The sequence below is a fragment of the Podarcis liolepis genome, assembly GCF_965112155.1.
Source record: "Podarcis liolepis genome assembly, chromosome: 3".
In the NCBI taxonomy this organism is placed as follows: domain Eukaryota; kingdom Metazoa; phylum Chordata; class Lepidosauria; order Squamata; family Lacertidae; genus Podarcis; species Podarcis liolepis.
The window spans coordinates 336201-352812 of NC_139557.1; the positions used below are offsets into that span (position 1 = coordinate 336201).

Consider the following 16612-nt stretch of genomic DNA (forward strand, 5'->3'; position numbering starts at 1 on the left):
ACATTAGGAAGAAGAGGGGGGAAAGAGGTGGGGGGGGAAAGGTGAGTGGGGTTGGGGTTGGGTGGCGATGTTTCTATTATACTTAATATATGTGGGGCTTTGTGTCAGCGTTGCTTGTGCAGGTTCTCTGCTATTCACTTGTGTTCCTTTGGTGGTGAGAAAAGTTGGGGTTGACCTAGGGTGTGGTTGTTTGTGGTTGGCTGTGGTGATCTTTGTTTTCATGTATGAGTGGGGTGGGTGGGTGTTTTGGATTAGTTTAGCCATACTGATTTGTATGCTGTTGGTGGATTTTTGTCATTGTCTTGTTGGGATGTGTATGTGATAAAGGGGAGCAATACTGGGGTAAAGGTGTCTTTGTCTCCGTGTCAGTTTCAGTTTATTGGTTAATTTTTCTAGTAAGGATGTTTCCCAGGTTGAGAAGTTTGTTGAGGAGAGGGTGAACAGGACAAGCAGAACTACTAGAGATTGTCTTACTTTTGTTTGTTACTATGTCATTTGTGTTTTTATGTTGTAAACCACCCTGCTCCTGAGGGCAGGGTGCCTCCTGCCTGAGGGCCCTGCTCCTGCCTCTATCTACCTGGCCCTGACAGGTTTTATAAGGACTGCTGCTTTATATCCTTTAAATTCTTTTTTGTGTGTTTTAACTGTTTTTAACTGGGTTGTAAGGATATGTACTTGGTGGGATGTGCCTGGGAAGGGAGGAGCATGGGGAGGCCCAATTTCAGTGGTTCTGGGTAGGGGGAGGTATGGCTTGGAAGGAGGGACAGAGAGTTAGTGACTGTGCCAGTCCCTCCTCCAACTCGGGGAATTGTGGTTGAAATATCAGCCAGCCCTCGGGTCTGTGACTGCTGCTGTTGAATGTCAGGTCAGCCCAGAATAAAATCTCCCTCATCCATAATCTGATTATGATGAAGAGGCTGATCTGGCATGTATCACTGAAACCTGGGTGGGTGAACAGGGCGGAGTGGGTCTCACCCAGCTGTGCTCAATTGGGTACTCAGTGCAGCATCAGGCCAGACTCAAGCGTTGGGGATGGGGAGTTGCTGTGGTCTATAGAGATTCTCTCTCTATCTCCAGGCTCTCTGTCCAGTGGTGGGGGGGGGGGTCTAGTGTGTGTGTTCCAGGTTTGGGGAATGGGGACAGACTAGGATTCTGCTGGTTTACCGTCCACCTCGCTGCCCAGCAGTTTCCCTGCTTGAGTTGACAGAGCTAGTCTCGGAGGCGGTATTGAGGACTCCGAGACTGCTGGTTCTGGGAGACTTCAACATCCATGCCAAGGCAGCTGGCTCTGGGGTGGCTCAACCATAGGCTGTCCCCACATGTCACTGGCCCAACGCACATGGCAGGCCACACTCTGGACCTTGTTTTCTCGACTAGGCAGGAAGAGGGTGATTTGAAGGTGAGGTACATTGACATCAGTCCCTTGTCAATAACTTCCTGTTGAGATTTAGGATATCAGTACCTTTTCCCCTCTGCAGGGGCAGGGGACCTATTAGGAAGGTTTGCCCTCGGAGGCTGATGGATCCAGTGGATTTCACAGTGGGATCCAGTGGAAGGCACAATTGCCCCTGAGTGCCCTCTACCACTTCACAGAGCCCGATTGGCCCCCTGGTGTACTCCAGAGCTTTGGGCAAGGAAGCAAGCTGGGAGACAGTTGAATGCAGGTGGAGGAAAGATCTGAATGAATGAAACCGAACACTGGTAAGGGCTCATTATCGAGCCTACCTAGTGGCAGTGAAGTCAGCAAAGAAGGCATACTTTGCTGCCTCCATTGCATCTTCATTATGTCGTCCAGTTGTACCGGCCTTTTACAGGCTGGCCCAAAGAAGGTGATAGCTTGCTGTGATAGCTTGCTGTGTCTTGTTTGCAAAGCATTTTGAGGATAAAATCGCTTGCATTCACCAATATCTTGACTGCTGTTATAGCAGATGAATATCATGGGGTGGCCAGAGCACAGTCTAGTCCTGTTGTGTTGGAGGAATTTTAATTGGTAAGTCTCGAGGATGTAGACAAGGTGCTTGGATCAGTCAGGGCAACCATTTGTGCCCAGACCCTCTTGCCCCTCTTGGCTGATAAAAACCAGCAGGGAGGGAACAGCTGGCTGGGTCAGGGAGGTCAATGCCTCTTTACGAGGGGATAGGTCCCTGTCTGTTTGAAGGAGGCAGTGGTAAAACTGCTTCTTAAAAATCTTCCCTGGTTTCAGAAAACATAACTAACTACCGGCCAGTTGCTAATCTCCCTTTCCTGGGCAGGGTTCTGGAGCGAGTGGTTGTGGACCAGATCCAGGTGCTTTGGGAAGAAACTGATTTTCGGGATCCATTTCAATCGGGGTTTAGGTATGGTTTTGGCACAGAAACTGCTCACCCTGTTTGACCTCTGTTGAGAGAGAGACAAGGAAACAAGTCCCTGTTCATTCTTCTCGACCTCTCGGCGGCTTTTGATACGACTGACCATAGTATCCTTCTGGAGCGACTCTCTGAACTAGGGATGGGTGGCACCACTTTGCGGTGGTTCCAGTCCTACTTGGATGGTCATTCCCAGAGGGTTGCAGCCCTGTGGAACCTTCAATGTGGGTTCCACAATGCTCAATCCTATCTGAGCATATTACACCGATCCTGGTCCACTGGCTACCAATTAGTTCCTGAGCCCAATTCAATGTGCTGGCTTTGACCAATAAAGCCTTAAACAACTTAGGACCGCAATACCTCAAGGAACACCTCTTTCCATATGAACTTACCTGGACCCTGAGATCATATTCTGAGGCCCTCCTTCATATGCCTCCTTCTCAAGAAGTCCGGAGGGTGGCAAAATGAAAATGGGCCTTCTCTGCAGAATGGGCCCCATCTGTGGAATGCTCTCCCCAGGGAAGTTCGCCTCGTGCTTTCATTATATTTAGGTGCCAGGCAAAAATGTGCCTTTTTAACCAGGCCTTTGGTTGATCTGTTTGAGATCCTATACCCTGTTAAATGTGGCTCTTTTCTGGTTGTTGTGTGTTATTGGGTTGTTGTTTTTATTTTGATTATATATATGTACTGTAGATTTTATGTTGATCTTTTCTGTGAACTGCCCTGAGACCTCCGGGTATAGGGCGGTATATAAATTCAATAAATAATAATAGTCATAAACCACCCTGTGATCTTTGGATGAAAGGCAGTGCAATAATAATGATGATGATGATGATGATGATGCCGCCACTGGTTAATGACCCTTGTTTGTTTAAGGAGCTGTCTGTCAATGACAAGGCAATTCTGGAAGGAGAGAATGGTTTTGGTAATGCAGCTCAGCTTTCCTTCGTCACTTGGTTGGAGGGTGAATATGAAAGAATAATAACCAGACTCATCTTGGAGGTGGAGATGGAAAGACACAGAAGCCTGATCTTGCTTTCTGTGAGGATCCAGTGCTATGGTATTGGGGAGCACTCCTCGAAATAAATCACAGCCCTCCATATATCACACAGTCCCCAGTTACAGTCACTCTAAGGAAATCAAGCCCAAGGTATGTGCTGGTACCCCTTAAATTTCTCATCAGTTGAGGATTACAGTGTGTGTAAAAATGAACAAGGGGTGGAGTACTCAGGTGTGATTGGTGTGTTTCTTTCTTTGCTTTGCTTTGCTTTGCTTTTGCTTTTTTATATCCCACTTTTCCTTCAAAGAAGGATGGGCTCCTCCCATCCTCCATGTACTGTAGTTTAGGCTGAGAGTTGCCTAGGGTCACCCAGGGAACTTCATGGTTGAATGGAGATTTGGACCCTGGTCTCCCAGGTCCTAATCTAACACCCTATACCACAACTCACCCTATACCACAGCAACTCAACAACTACTGCTTTGGCAACATGTTCTATTTACAAAGCTGATCCTGCCAAGAGTCTCACAGAACCTATTTCATGTCCCAGCTTTCCAGACAGCAATCTGCCTTTTAAAATCAGTCAGTCATTATCTTCAAGTGTGTCAACGCATGCACACTCTATGAAGCTATTCCCTATTTTATGATGACACATCAGCCTAATAAATATATCATATTTTAGTTTTGCATGTAACTGGTTCTTTATTTGGCTGTATGCTTTACATGATATGTTATTTATATTACCTCGTTCTCCCTTTGCACCTGGAAGTCCAGGAAGTCCTCTACCAGGAATACCTGTAAGATGAAGATAGTAGCACCGAGGTAAGGCAATTTAAATGTTCTCCATAAATTAAATCTCACTGTTGTATCAAAGCCCCTGATGCTGGTTCACACATTAGAAATGAACTACTGTATTTGTTGCTCTATAAGACGCACCAGACCATAAGACGCACTTAGTTTTTGGAGGAGGAAAACAAGTAAAAAAATATTATGAATCCCAGAAGCCAGAACAGCAAGAGGGATTGCTGTGCAGCGATCCCTCTCACTGTTCTGGCTTCTGGGATAGCCGTGAGAAGCCTCTTCAGGGCAGGGAGAGCCTTCATCCTGCTGCCCTGAAGAGGCTGTGTGTGGCTAAGCCAGAAGCTAGAACAGCAAGAGGGAGACAAGATTTAGGAACTGCAGCCTCACATGCAAAAGCTGTTTTATGTGACTGAGAGCAAGGTATAAGGATCTATCACCCACCCACCCCAATCCTGCTGGGTTCTTAAACTGAGCAAACTGTAGTATTTAGGGTGGGAAGAAGTTGGGAATTCTATTTCTCCAGCTTATATTACTGTTTTAGACTTTCACAGTGTCTCTCTCTGGCCTTTTCTTCACTTTTTGTAGGCCAGAAATCTTGCCTGGACACAGAATGGGGGAGCATTACAGAACTCATATTTCTCTACCCACATCTCTGGGGACTGTGAGAGAGCAGAAGGCAAGCAACCAGGCAACCAGGGGCAGAATACAGCGAAATACAGGGATACAGGGAAATAGATCTGAGTGAAAAGTGAGGCCATAGAAGGTGTGTACTCTGCAGCTGCAGGCAGAGGTGATTTTACAGCAGCACAACCGATTCAACCACACTAGGTGCCATGCTGCAGGGGGCACCACAACAAAGCTGTAGAACAGAGTGCCAGAGGTGGTGGGGCAAGCAGTCTCTTAGTGTCACACAAGGTGCTGCTGAAATTTGAGAACCCAAAGTCTGCCACTGCTGCAGAGGAAACCTCCAGAGTTGAGGGGAATGAAGATAGGAGCAAAGCTAATGGATACATTAGAGCTCCTTTCACTTGCTGGTTCAACCAAAGCAGGGGACAGACAAGAGAAAGAAAACCCCCCTTCAGTTGGGTTTGAGTTCATAAAAGGTACCAAGAAGACTTGGGGTAGTGCCAGTGGTGGAGCTTCATGCTCTGGCACCGGGGGGTGGAGAGCAGGCGGGGGCGTGGCACACTGCTTGCAGGGGTGTGGCGCTCAGCACAAGTGGGGGGGCAGACGCGATGGCACCCCACCGGGATCGCGCTGCTGGGGGCAATGCGCTCCCCCCGCACTCCTCTTCCTTTGCCAGTGGGTAGTACATTAATTTAGGTGACCATTCCCAACCGCCACAAAGGAATATGTCAGCTGCCCTGGAAACTCTATTATAAGTAGAAATAATAGCATGAACAGTGAAAAAACAACCCATAATTCAACCTACCAAAGATAATCTTTCTAGATAAGGACGTGTGTATACAAGTTTCTGTGGCAGTTTTATTTAATTTCATTTTTGCACATTTTGCCAAGGACAAAACCATTTCAATAATCATTTTGCCACATGACTCACTGCTGTGGAGTTTATCATATTCCTATATAGTCAAGCTCTAGTTGTCCATCCCTAAAAATTGAAGAGATATTTTGTGGCCATGTACACGGGTCCCTGTGTAAAGCGTACTTTCATTTGAACAGTTAAAAATAGTTGCATTTGCAGTGTACATACTGCATTTGCAGTGTACATACTGAGCAGCATCTAGAGGAAGTTAACACTGATTCCCCAGCCCAGAGTGGCTGGGGAAACTCAGCCAGATGGGCGGGATATAAATAATTTGTTGTTGTTGTTGTTGTGTTTAAATTTTCTAGATTGTCCCCAGAATCTGAACAATTTACTGGGTATCCTGCCATTCCTCAGGATACTGGCAGGGCTAAAACATCAATCTTCACTTGTTAAAATATATATATTAAGATGATCAGGCATCTACTGTGGTAAAAATATTACATAATAGAAGAAAAAGAAGAGAAATATCTCACCTGGGTCACCCTTTGCACCAGGTGAGCCTGGGATTCCATCGTGTCCTGGCTGGCCCCTTTCTCCAGGAGCTCCTGGGGGACCTTCAGGCCCAAGGTCACCTGCAAAAGATAAACAGACAAATTTTGAGGAACAAAATGGTGGAATCGTGGAAACAGCTGGTGCAGAATTCAATGGGCAGACTGCTCACTAGGGCACCTATCCTGGCCAGATTAAAAATGCTGGTTTTGACTTATGAAGGCTTAAATGGCTCAGGACTGCAACACTTCAAGGACCATCTCTCCCCATATGAACTGACCTGGGGCTTTTCTGCCATGGCTCCCCACTGGTGGGATGCTCTCCGCAGCGAAGCTTGCCTGTCATCTCCATTTCATATCTTCAGGCACCAAGTGGAAGCATTATTTGCCCAGGGCTTTGGCTGATTAAAAAAATCTACGGTCTTTTAAATGTGTCCGGGTGACTGAGTTATTGATTTTTAACATTATTATTATGTTATGTGTTTTTATAGTGTAAACCGCCCAGTGATCTTCGGATAAAGGATGGTGTATAAACAACAAGAAGAAATGGTGTCTGTTCATCAAGAAAGTGTTCTGAATCTTAAAATGTAGGTTGCCAATTTTTCTGTTGCCTAACTTTATTGCTATCTTGAAAAATTGTGAACGTATTCATTTTTCAGAAAAGACAGACTATTTGTTATTACAAAAATTGTGACTTACACAATTTTCAAAAATCTCTTCACATGTACAAAGTTGGCTTTCCTGCAAAACCCTTTTTCTGGCTCACATGAGCATATTAACGTGCCAAATCATGAATGATATTTTGATAAGAAGATTATAAAACAGGACACTGCAGTTAAAATAAATTTTCTTACTTTCAATCAATACATTTTGCTACATCTACAAATTTGATCTGCAGCACTGTTGAGCTCTGAAGCTGAAGTTGAGTCCACAGATCTTACACATGTACAAACTGCAATGTAACATTTACAGTTTGTGGCACATGTCATTTTGCTGTTTTAAAACTTGCACCAAGGAGTTCCACATCCCTTCTGGCATCCACAAAGATTAATATTTTTGAAGGAGTCAGGGGTGGCATCACTTGTTAGCAGCACAGGTTGCAGTTCTCTGCTTTCAAATGTCCAATGCAAGTCTTCAAGGCTTGATTTCTTGAAATGACAAGCTTCGTTCCACACTGCTTTCATAATGAGTTGTTTTTGCACCATTTTGGTGCCATTCTCTGGTTAATATAATTTATTAATTTTGCAGCAACGTGCGTAAATATGGTGAAGCCCAAGTGGAATGTGCATGTCATGTGTTTATGTGCCTGTAACTCTCTGGCCAGAGGATGCCATGTTGCTGTCCTCTGACTCAAGAGTGCTCCAGCGCAAAAGCCCTAGTGGAAGCACAGTCTGTCCTCTTCCCCAGTCAACAGGCAGGGGTCCTTTAAACAAGAGGCTCATGTCACTAAAGCTAGCAACTGAGCCTGAGGATGAATGCTGCTAAAGCAGTATTTATATTATTTTATTATTCATCCAAGAAGGCTCCTAGAGTGGGTTACAACAAGACAGTCTACCTCTCATGGACCTGCAGCCCATGGGCCATACAAAGCCCTCCAATACTTTTGAAGCACCCTGTGGGGCACCCCAACATTTCTGTGGAATATCTGTGTGTGATTTTTAAAACCCCCAATTTCAAGCTGTTCCTAACCTCCCTGGGGTTTCACCTAGCACCCTCAGATTACTTTCAGGAGTTTCCTGTGCACTGAGGCTTCAAAGTGCTCTCCAAAATGTTCTATTCACTCTGTTGATGCTTCTGGGTGCAGTTTTGGGAACTGATGGTGATGTCTTCTGAAGTTGAAGACTAATGATTACTGGTGATAGTTGCCAAAGGTATCACAGTGGGAAACAGACCGAAGAACAATGGCCAAGCAATTAGCAAAAGCAGTCAGCTGGGGATTAACTAGCACTACTTTGCTGTGCTCTATTCACTTTAGAAAAGTCTCAAAATGCTGATTTCTCTTTAACTATTTACAGTGAACTTGCGACTTATGCAATTTTAGTATTATGTGGTTAATAGCCAGTTGGTTGAAATCACACAAATGAAAATGCATGGAAAGTGGAGAGCTTAAAAGCTCTTTTTGTGCAGGATTTTCCTGCTGTGGAAAGAGTTTTTATGCCAGGTGCAGACCCTGCCTACCAGCTCTGGGAAGCTCTCATGAGATCTCACTCACACATACACACCCCGGAACATAACCCCTGTATACATTGTGAGTCTACTGTACCTGAAAAGTACTGTCCTCTGCTAAAGATTGCCAATTCTGCTCTCTTTCCACACACCTCAGCAACACAGGTTTACATCTTTTGTCCAGCAGAAAGCTCTACTGAATATAATTATTTCTGAATAGATATGATTTGAATTGCTCTTATGGACCCATCTCTCTGTGTGTGTAGAGATGGGTGAAGACTGCCTGTCTTACCCAGTGTGTGCATCCCCGTCCCCCCCAGTGTGTATGTCTGCTGGCATGCAGCCCACAGAGGTGTGGTAAATCCTCAATGTGGCCCTCAAGCAGAAAAGGGTTAACTATCCAAGACTTGTGGAGTCTCCACCCTGAGCCCTGCATGGAGCTGCCCAGAGTGCTAGTGCCTTTCCTTGCAATTATGAGAATGTGCTGGTCATCTATTGAAGCATCTGATTATTATCTTATCCACTTTTTAAGGCTCTTAGGCATTATTAAATCTGTTCCCAATATGGGCTAACATGGTCCAGAATTATGTTATATAAAGCCAGAACTGCAACACAGAAGAGTTCTATAAGCTTGGCTTGCAAAGCTTTGCTTTCTTTTGTTAGCAAAGTCACTTAAATAAGGCAGCTGAAATCCATAGAGAAAAGATATTCTGATAACATTTTACTGAGGGAATTGAACAAAAATATTGTATAATTTTAAGAGAAAGAAACAGGAAAGCCTGAAGTAGGAAAGACAGAACCTCCCTAATTTACCCCATTAGCTGGTTTATTTAAAACAGAATTCACTCTTAAATTATACACTGAATTATCTCTGTTGTTGAACGTCTAACATACTTGTCAAATTATATTTTTGCCTTCTAATTTTAAAAATCCACACGCCCTTAACATCCATTTTTAAAAAATGCTGTGTAAATTATGTTGCTGTTTTTAGAGTGAAATAGCAATTTTGACTTCAAAAATATTATTTATTTACCTTTTTCTCCTTTTAAGCCAGGAAAACCATCTAAGCCTGGTAATCCCTTTCCACCTTTTTCACCTGGGATTCCTGGAATACCTTTATAATAAAGAAATATAAGGTTTTAGTGTTGTCAGCTGAGTACTTACTAGGCTTAGCTTTATCATAAAATACTGAAAGAAGCTTTGGATCACTTACCTGGAGAACCCTGAAGACCTGGTAGCCCTTTGGCACCTGGGGAGCCAGGGATGCCTGGAATTCCTGGAACACCTCTTTCACCTTTCTCTCCAGGCACGCCAGGAATACCTGTCTTTCCTGGGTCTCCCTGTAGGGTAGAAAAATGAACAGTAAATTCTGCAAACATTTAACAATTACAATATGCATTCTAAAATCATTATAGTATTCATATCTAATGTTTGAACTCACTGTAGTTACACTAAGGTAAAAACTATGTTTTACAGCCCAACTGTAAGTACAGTTAGCATGCCAGCTGCCTCTCCACTACAAGCCAACCCTGAAGAAGGACTAGGGGAGATGCTCATCAAATTTGCAGATGACACCAAACTGGGAGTTTTCAAAATGACCTTAAAAGAATGGAGAACTGGGCCAAAACTAACAAAATGTACTTTACTTGGGAAATTGGATGGGTGACACATGTGAAAAGGATTGAGGGGGTCTTAGCAGACCACAACCTTAACATGAGTAAACAATGTGATGCAGCAGCAAAAAAGCTAATGCTATTCTAGGCTGCATCAACATAAATATAGTGTCCAGATCAAGGGAAGTAGTAGTACTGCTCTGTTCTGCCTTGGTCAGACTATATTGGATCCTGGGTCCAATTCTGGGCAACACAGTCAGAGGCGGAGCTAGCAGGTACCCGGAGCGGCGGGGGCGGGGCTAGCATCCCAGGGGGTTGTGCCAGTAGCAGCAAGCGTCCCAAGGGGGGTGCCGCCTGCGGCGATGTCACCCCTCCTCAGGGATGACATCCGGGGCAGGCTGCACCCCCCTTTCTCCACCAGTGAACATAGTTTAAGAAGGATATTGACAAACTGGAACATGTGCAGAGGAGGACAACCAATATAATAAAAGGTCTGGAAACCACGACTTATGAGGAATGTTTCAGGGAGTTGGGTACATTTAGCCTGGAGAAGAGGAGGCTGACAAGTGGTATGATAGACATCTTCAGATATCTGAAGGACTATCACATGGAAGATAAAGCAAGCTTTTTCTTTTTTTGGTAACATAGTTTATTATTACTTTTCCTCTTTTAACTGTTTAACATGGTTGCACTGAGATATATCTTTGTTTACATTAGAGCGTATGACATAAAATTACATAAAAATAAAAATAAAACAACAATAAACACTCAGATAAATGAAAGCTTATTTTCTGCTGCTCCAGAGAATAGGTCCTGCACGAGGGGATTAAAATTACAAGAAAAGAGATTCTGACCAAATATTAGGAAGAACTTTATGGAACTAAGCAGAACAGACTCCCTTGGAACCAATGAGGAAGGTGGTTAGCCTGGAAAAGAGATTTCAGACATCTCAAGGGCTGTCACATGGAAGGGGGAACTTGAACCAATGGATGAACCAATGGATTAAAGTTACAAGAAAGGAGATTCCAACTAAATATCAGGAAGAACTTTCTGATGCAGGTACGTAGCCGTGTTGGTCTGACACAGTTGAAATAAATAAAAAAATAAAAAATTGTCCAGTAGCACCTTAGAGACCAACTAAGTTTGTTCTGGGAATGAGCTTTTCGTATCTGAAGAAATGTGCATGCACACAGCTTACGCAGAACACACTTAGTAGGTCTCTAAGTTGCTACTGGACATTTTTTAAATTTTATTTATTTATTTATTTCAACTTTCTGATGGTAAGAGCTGTTTGACAGGGGAACGGTCTCCCTTGGGAAGTTGGAGACTCTCCTTCATTGGAGGTTTCTAAACAAAGGTTGGATGGCCGTTTGTCAGGGATGCTTTAGCAGTGACTCCTTCATTGCAGTGGGTTGGACTAGATAACCCTTGGGGTCCCTTCCAACTCTACAATTCTATGAAACCATCCTCAGGAACGAGATTTATGCAGTTGAGAAATAGGGCGGATTGGGGCTGCTTAACCCCCCCCCCAATTGATTATCCTGAAGTTTCTCCTGAAATTTGCTTCCCAGATTCTTTTATCACTGTGGGGCTTTGAGTCCATGTTTAACCTCAAACCCTTCAAGGGAAAAAGCAGTTAAGGGTAGTTCAAGGGGAAAACATTAGGTGAGCTAAGCATCCCACCACCCATTTCTTCACTGCAAATCACTTCCCAATACAATTCTGAAGCAGAGAAGTGGACTAATATTATACATAGCTCCATTGTAATGTGCAGATGAAAAGAACTAAATTTTGCTTGTTCATAAAGGCTAGTGCCTTTTAAATTTCTGGCCGCCTCAGCTCCTGGGAACCAGCACCCCCTGGCCAGCCCCAGAGGCACCATTCGCCTGGGGAGCTTATAGCCAGGGCTGCAGCAACAAACAGCCACACAAACCTTTGGGAGGCAGAAAAGCAAGAGGGCATCAGAGGAGGGAGGGAAGGAAAGAGGGACAGAGTCTAGTGTTGCCTGCAGCACCCCTGACCATCATTCAAGGCACCCCAGGGGGCCATGGCACACTGGCTGAAAACCCCTGAGACCAATGCTTTTTGGGAGAAGGCAGCTTCCAATGCATATGCCCTTCTCTCCTCAACAATTGTTTTGACTACAGACTGTACTCTTGCACATCAGTCTTATGCCTTGGAATCAGAAAGAGATGCATTGTGCAAAGAAACCTTTACATTGTTTAGGATATTTAACATAGTTTATGAACAACTGTGGATGGATACCTTCTCACCAGAAGCCCCGGGGAAGCCAATTCCTGGAAGCCCAGCCTGCCCTTTTTCACCTTTCACACCTTTTGCTCCAGGTAACCCATGTTTCCCTGCCTCACCGGGAAGGCCTTGCACACCCTTTTCTCCTGATGGTCCTAAAAATAAAAGTTTGGATTATATTATATTTTTCTTTCTTAAAAGTAACATAATGTGTTAAAACTAATCTGAACATTTTGGTTACTGGGAAATGGGTGGGAAGTTAGCTGATGTATAATTCCAAATAGCCAAAGTTAATATTACCTGGGAGACCCATTTCTCCCATGGACCCCTTCTGTCCAGGAGCTCCTGGTTCACCCTGGTATCCTGGAGGGCCTTGGTCCCCTTTTGGCCCTAAAATGGAAAGGGGATATTAAAAAATATATTGAACTACATGACTCATTAAAATACAATGTAAAGGTGCCTGCTAGATTATGAAAGAGCCCAGCAATGCTATAAGTAGAACTGTAATTAGTAGTCACACGCAGAGGCTTCACATTAGTGATAAAAAGGAAGTCAGGGTTTCATACCTGCTTGTCCAGGTAGACCAGGCTCCCCATCCTTCCCTGGCATTCCTGGTGTGCCAGGATCCCCTGCAGTTCCCTTCTCTCCTAATGGTCCCAGTTGTCCTAGAAAGCATAAAAATGTTGCTTTGTGTCATGGTTCTCTTTCTACCACATCTGAAGTATGTGAGAATCACTCTGAGAATAGCATGACAAATCAGTTGATATAAATTTAGTTATTCTGCTACTGTAATAAATAAATAAATCAAGAGTTTATACAGAATATATAACTGAACTACAGCTTGACTTCATTAGGATTTAAATCTAAATTTCAGTTTTCAACACTAATTTGTTGTTGTTTGGTCGTTTAGTCGTGTCCGACTCTTTGTGACCCCCTGGACCAGAGCACGCCTGAGCAACAAAACATGTGAAATGGCAGCAGGGGCACAAGTATCTCTAAGTATGTCCAAGGTGCCCTTTTCTCATTTTTACTAGGTTCAGGCTTTTAGACAAGGAACACATAGAGCGGAATATCTTATATAGAGAGGATAAAAACATGAATGGCCTGACTTTTTGAAATAAAAAGCAATTATTTCATTATATTCTCCCTTGTTATATGTCTTGTTTCCCAGGATTTGCAACATAAAAGGTTTTTAATTGATTTAATTGATTTTAACATATTATTTATTATATTGTAACCCACCTTGAGACTGCTTTGGCAAGTAGCATTATTTTAACAAAAACACATTTTCATAAGCTGGGAGAAGTGATCAGTAAGTATATCTTATCCATTTCTATGTACATCTGAAGGGCTTTCTATTTTGCTGTGTGAGTGCATGCAGCTGCCACCTGATTGCCTGCATTCATTTATTCACAACGTTAGAGGTTAGAGATCCGCAACGTTTCATATTCAAGAATGCATTATTGGCCTCAGTTGCTAATAAAGATAAAGTAAAAGGTAATGGACCCCTGGACAGTTAAGTCTAGTCAAAGGAGACTATGGTGTTGCAGCGCTCATCTCTCTTCAGGCAGAGGGAGCTGGCGTTTGTCCACAGACAGCTTTCCAGGTCATGTGGCCAGCATGACTAAACTGCTTCTGGCGCAACAGGACACCGTGACGGAAATCAGAACACATGGAAACGCCGTTTGCCTTCCCGCCACAGCGGTACTTATTTATCTACTTGCACTATTATGCTTTTGAACTGCTAGGTGGGCAGGAGCTGGGACTGAGCAATGGGAGCTCACCCCGTTGCAGGCATTCGAGCCACTAACCTTCTGATCGGCAAGCCCAAGAGACTTGGTGGTTTAGACCACAGCGCCAACTGCATTCCTAGTTGCTAATATATGATGTGGAAATGAGAAGACAATTAGCAGTGTTTTTTAGCTCCTGTACAAAGCAAATGAAGAGATATCTACTTAACACAGAAGTGGTACGCTGTCTAAAGAAAAATCATTTAAAGAAAAAAAATAAAATGTCCTTGAAACTGTAGGGCAACAAGTGACTCTGAAACATTTTAAAAGCAGTTCTATGGATCTGGAAAGAGGTAAAATGGAAATTTGATTATCTGTAACGTCACCCTCCCCAGGGATCCTGGAGGGCAGTAACGAGACTGGGGTGGCTTTTCCCACCGGTCGGTCAGGCAGGGTGAGGATCCTCAGAGCAGTCTTGCCGCGGGACGGGGGCGCTTGGCTCTCTCCGGCTCCCCTTCCCGGGAGTTGCGCGGGGCGGCATTCAGTCGCTGGGTGGGGAAGACAGGCGGGGCGAGAGGGAGGGAGCCGATCGCAGCCGCCCAGCGCGAAGCCGCCGAGCCCGAGCCCGAGCCCGATCCAGCGGCAGAAGCGGCGGCAAGCGGACAGGGAGGCGACTCAGTCTCCGTCCCTTTGGCGCTCGCTCGGGGCGGGTTGCGCGGAGCAAAAGGCATCCGCGCCACGCCGGGCAGCGAGAGACTCTTGATGGAATGGGGAGAAGCCGTAGGACAGGGACCAGAGCGGCAGCCGGAGGCAGGGTAAGTCCCTCCAAGAGGACGGTTCTCATCTGGCTTTTCCTGGGGTAGAGGAAGCTCCGGGGCTCTTAAAATAGATAAGGAACCCCTCAAAAGCGCAAGTAGGTGGCAAGGCAAATTAAGCGGAAAAGAAAGAGATCACCATTCTCGCCGTCTTCTGCCTCCTCCACCCCTCCTGCGCCTCTCCTTCCTTCCAGCGCCTGTGCCAAGTCTCCCCACCCGAGGGAGCGCAAGAAAGGCAGCAAACGTCCAAGGACTTGGGATGGGCGAGGAATAGGACTCAGGGCCAGCCAGTGGTGGGCGCCCTGGACATTTTCTCCGATTTTGAGCCCTTATCAGCCTCAGTTAAAAGGAAAAAGGCAAGCTGACTGAAGAAGAGTTGAAAGTGTCAGCCCTGAAGGGAAGGTATTTTCAATCAGAAGCCAGGAGAGTCCTGGAACTCCCTGAGGAACAACCCATGGAAACAGGCAAATGCTCCAGCGGCAACCAAAGGAGCCAAGTCTACCTTTCCAGATGGACAGCAGTGCTTGGCTACCCTGCCTTTTCCAGACTCATTCCAAGAGCTGTGGAATGCTGAATGGAAAACAGGGGGACAACACAAACCACAGACATTTCCAAATCAGGGCTTTGCTGTTTGGCCTCAAATCTTCTCGGAGAGTCTTCTGCAAACTCCTAGTTGCTCTGGTGTGTATGGACTTTGGGAGTATGGCTGTACCCTGCTTAGATGATAACCTGATACGAGGCCCATCAAGGGAGCATGTGAAATGTACTCTCAAAACAACCTCTCCTGCTTCCGATCCCTGGGTTGCTGTGGGATGAATGCACCAACAGAGAATTGGCCTTCAGGTCTGCTATATGCATTCCCACCATGGTCCCTGCTGCCCAAGGTCCGACTGCTGAGGGCGGAAGAAGTGGTGGTGACATCCTATTGGCCACACAGGCCTCCCCCATCTGTCCAGGGTGCTTCCCAGCCAAAGGGTTAGGGTTAAATTTATCTATCTATCTATTGTCAAAGATAATACAGTGGTACCTCCGGATGCGAATGGGATTCGCTCTGGAGCCCCGTTCGCATCCTGAAGCGAACACAACCTGCGTCTGTGGGTCGCGTTTCGCCGCTTCCGCACATGCACGTGACGTCATTTTGACCGCCTGGGGACGTGGCGAAACCCAGAAGTAACACGCTCCGTTACTTCTGGGTCACAGCGGAGCGCAACCCGAAAATACTTAACTTGAAGCACATTTATCCTGAGGTATGACTGTACAGGATACAGGATGCACACCAATCTAGTGTCTGGGCAGGTACAGTTCCCCACAAATAACTGGCCCCATCTCCCAAGTCAAATTCTAGGCATGTTCTGAATGGAAAGAGTTAAAAGAAAAATCTGCTAAACTATACAAAATTGGCAGAGCAAGATCAGATATGGTTTAGAACAGCTCGGGCTGAGAAGGAAGATGGTGACGGTAAAAGCTCTGATGCAGTAAGAAAAAGGATATCATCAGAAAAAGCCTCCTTCAATGGGGGAGGATTGGAGATTTTTTTATTGGAATTGCAAAAGGGGTGTACTTTAAAGAGGATGCATTTACTTGCATGGAATATTGCATACAGTTTGAGAAAAGAGTGGCGGTGAACTCTGGATGCCTGCCAGCTGTCTGAGCGCCCCGGAGAGCTGGTGTGGGTTTTTACAGGGAAACCGCAACTATCTTTGTGTGACTTACTGATTGCCAAGTACACCCCTACAGTACATTTGAAACACCAAAGATTAAAGACAGTGAGAAGTCGCTAATTAATTTCAACCCTGGATGAAAGCCCAGAGCCTATTAGAACAACAATCAGCAGAAAAAGGAGGGGTCATTTTGTGCTTCA

The 16612-nt window shown here is 45.0% G+C and overlaps 1 protein-coding gene and 1 long non-coding RNA gene across 4 annotated transcripts in view; one reads left to right on the forward strand and one right to left on the reverse strand.

The window, feature by feature from the left end:
* Positions 1–16612, reverse strand: part of COL4A1 (collagen type IV alpha 1 chain) — a 141782-nt gene that overhangs the window by 28358 nt on the left and 96812 nt on the right. For both annotated transcript variants that reach the window (XM_083495039.1, XM_083495040.1), the window contains exons 35-41: positions 12773–12871; positions 12507–12596; positions 12222–12361; positions 9557–9683; positions 9377–9457; positions 6163–6261; positions 4087–4137 (exon numbers count right to left, since the gene is read on the reverse strand). In XM_083495039.1, the coding sequence (XP_083351165.1) occupies positions 4087–4137; positions 6163–6261; positions 9377–9457; positions 9557–9683; positions 12222–12361; positions 12507–12596; positions 12773–12871 (687 nt within the window). The remainder of the gene's footprint in view (positions 1–4086; positions 4138–6162; positions 6262–9376; positions 9458–9556; positions 9684–12221; positions 12362–12506; positions 12597–12772; positions 12872–16612) is intronic.
* Positions 4083–10915, forward strand: LOC310703084. Of its 2 annotated transcripts, XR_014523935.1 has the most exons (4): positions 4083–4164; positions 4729–4906; positions 6669–6764; positions 9820–10915. It is a non-coding gene; the product is annotated as an uncharacterized lncRNA (long non-coding RNA). The 2 variants fall into 2 exon arrangements; XR_014523936.1 differs by lacking the exon at positions 9820–10915 and having other exon boundaries at positions 6669–7004.